This window comes from Dromiciops gliroides, chromosome 1 (assembly GCF_019393635.1).
Source record: "Dromiciops gliroides isolate mDroGli1 chromosome 1, mDroGli1.pri, whole genome shotgun sequence".
In the NCBI taxonomy this organism is placed as follows: domain Eukaryota; kingdom Metazoa; phylum Chordata; class Mammalia; order Microbiotheria; family Microbiotheriidae; genus Dromiciops; species Dromiciops gliroides.
In genome coordinates this window covers 336,737,497-336,740,231 of record NC_057861.1, presented here as the reverse complement: position 1 = coordinate 336,740,231, position 2,735 = coordinate 336,737,497, and the positions used below count along the sequence as shown (strand labels likewise).

General features: G+C 36.8%; 1 protein-coding gene across 1 annotated transcript; it reads right to left on the bottom strand.

The window, feature by feature from the left end:
- Nucleotides 1-627: 627 nt before the first annotated feature.
- On the bottom strand, nt 628-2,381 carry LOC122736669 (ATP synthase subunit O, mitochondrial-like). Its single transcript, XM_043979046.1, has 2 exons — nt 1,906-2,381; nt 628-793 (listed from the first exon to the last, which is right to left on the bottom strand). Exons 1-2 carry the CDS (start codon nt 2,379-2,381, stop codon nt 628-630), a joined length of 642 nt encoding a protein of 213 aa, XP_043834981.1.
- Between the last annotated feature and the right edge of the window lie 354 nt (nt 2,382-2,735).

The window sequence follows — 2,735 nt, the reverse complement described above, 5'->3', positions numbered from 1 at the left end:
ACTTTGGGATTTCCTAAAAGCAATCCAGTCTGCTTTCCTCTTATTCAGTTCCAGGCCCAACTTATTGTCTATTTGCCATGCCTATCTTTAGCCTATAAACCCATTGCTCATGCTATAAGGAGGTAAAAGAATACATAAAACAAAATTTGGTGCATTTAAATGAGTGGAGTAATCCTTGAAAAACTATTCCCTGTATTTGTTATAGTCATATTGATACCTTAGATACTAGATTTAAAATTTGAGTAGCTGAGACAATTTTATATCATAGGTAGATTACAGACAAATTTGTGACAGCTTTTTTTAAAACATCGTTAAACCAAAATTACACTGACTTTACATAACAGAGGATAATTCAAGACTGTTGGCATTTCATAATTTAACATCATTAACACAATGGAAATTTCCAAGTACTTTATTGTTTCCACAGTTTTTCAAAGTTTCATTGATGAACTGTAGAAAAATGCTACTTTCTGGGGCAGCTAGATGGTGCAGTGGATAAAGCACTGGCCCTGGATTCAGGAGTACCTGAGTTCAAATCCAGCCTCAGACACTTGACACTTACTAGCTGTGTGACCCTGGGCAAGTCACTTAACCCCCATTGCCCCACCAAAAAAAAAAATGCTACTTTCAAATAGTTTCATTCATAATCCTGCTTAGCTTCTGGATCTTGCTTCTTGCAGACATATCAACATATTTCTCTCCAATATGAACAATCATTCTTCCCATGATTGAAGGATCAGTCTTAACCTCAATTTTCAGAACTTGGCCTTTACTTAAGAAGCTGTTCAGGGCTGTTTTTAATTCTTTTTTTTTTTGTATTTTATTTATTTATTTTTTCCATTACATGTAAAGATAGTTCTCAACTTTTGTTTATACAAGCTTTCCAATTTCAGATTTTTTTCCCTCCCTCCCCTCCCTCACCCCTCCCCTAGACAGCAGGTAATCTGATATAGGTTTTATATATAAATATGTGTGTGTGTATATTTATATAAATATAATAACATTAAACATATTTCTGCATTAGTCATGTTATAAGAGAAAAATCAGAGCAATAAGGAAAAACCTCAAAATAGAAAAACAACATCACCAAAAACAAAAGAAATAGTATGGTTCATTCAGCATCTATACTCCACAGTTCTTTTTTTTCCTGGATTTGGAGATCCTCCTCCATCATGAGTTCCCTGGAACCCTTCTGTACCATTGCATTGGTGAGAAGAATATAGTCCATCACAGTAGGTCAACACACAATGTTGATGTTACTGTGTACAATGTTCTTCTGGTTCTGCTCATCTCACTCATCTTCAGTCCATGCAAGACCCTCCAGGTTTCTCTGAACTCCTCCTGTTCATCGTTTTTACAGCACAATAGTATTCCATTACATTCATTTACCACAACTGGTCCAGCCATTCCCCAATTGATGGGCATCCCCTCAATTTCAAATTCCTTGCCACAACATAAAGAGCAGCTATGAATATCTTTGTACATGTGGGTCCTTCTCCCCTTTCCATGATTTCTTTGGGAAAAAGACCCAAAAGTGGTATTGCTGGGTCAAAGGGTATGCACAGCTTCACAGCCCTTTGGGCATAATTCCAAATTGCTCTCCAGAATGATTGGATCGGCTCACAGCTCCACCAACAATGCATTAGTGTTCCAATTTTTCCACAGCTTCTCCAACATTTATTATTTTCCTTTTTTGTCATTTTAGCCAATCTGATAGGTGTCAGGTGGTACCTCAGAGTTGTTTTAATTTGCATCTCTCTAATCATTAGTGATTTAGAGCATTTTTTCATATGGGAATAGATAGCTTTGATTTCTTCATCAGAAAACTGCCTGTTCATATACTTTGACCATTTCTCAATTAAGGAATGACTTGGATTCTATTAGTTCCCTATATATTTTAGAAATGTTTTTAATTCTGAAAGAGTTGCTTCATCTAAAGTAGATGCAGTAGTAACTGAGCATTGTACTTCCCCACGATGCACACTCATCATGGTAAAAAATGCTGAAATGACTCCTGGGGTATTGTTTAAGCGACCATTTTCAGCAAGCACTTTCAAGAGGTTGGTTGTGATGGGAGAAAACTTCTCTTTTGCAATTATGTCATTTAGGGTTTTTACCTTAACAGAACACTTTATATGGGGATTCATAATAGAAGCAATCGTTTTGGATTCCTTCAAAAGTTTTGTTACTCTGAGCAACTCGTTTTCTACCACATCCAATTTATTCTGCTTAGATGCAGCAGAATAAAGATCAGTGGCATCTCGACCTTCTAGACCATATACTTGAATTGGAGGCCTGACAAGTTTGGCAAATGGTCTGCCCACTGAAGTAGTGAAGCGTCGTACCTGCTGGACCATCCCAGACACACCAGGAGCCGACATCTTCTCCTGTGGTCGCTCCATTGTTCTTTTAAAAAATCTGCTAGATGACTTTGCTTACTTGGATCTCTCACAGAACTTTTACTAAACTGTTTTTCCCTCTATAGTTTCTCTGTTTTGCATTTTCCTTAACTATGTATTTGTTGTTTTATCCTGATTAAAATGCATGCATCTCAAAGAAAGGGGATGTTTCATTTTGTCTTGTGCCTAATAAATTATCATCAACTTGAATAAAATTATGAGGCAATACTACTCATGTTCTTGTTCAGTCATTTCAGTTTCTTTGTGATCCCGTGTGTGTGTGATCTTCTTGGCAAAGATACTGGAGTGGTTTGCCATTTCCTTCTCCAGTTCATT

Coding starts and splice junctions, on each gene's coding strand:
- LOC122736669 (XM_043979046.1), bottom strand. CDS start 2,381: ATGTCGGCTCCTGGTGTGTCTGGGATGGTCCAGCAGGTACGACGCTTC. Junction 794..1,905: donor ACTCTTTCAGAATTAAAAAC/ATTTCTAAAATA, acceptor AGAATTAAAAAC/AGCCCTGAACAGCTTCTTAA.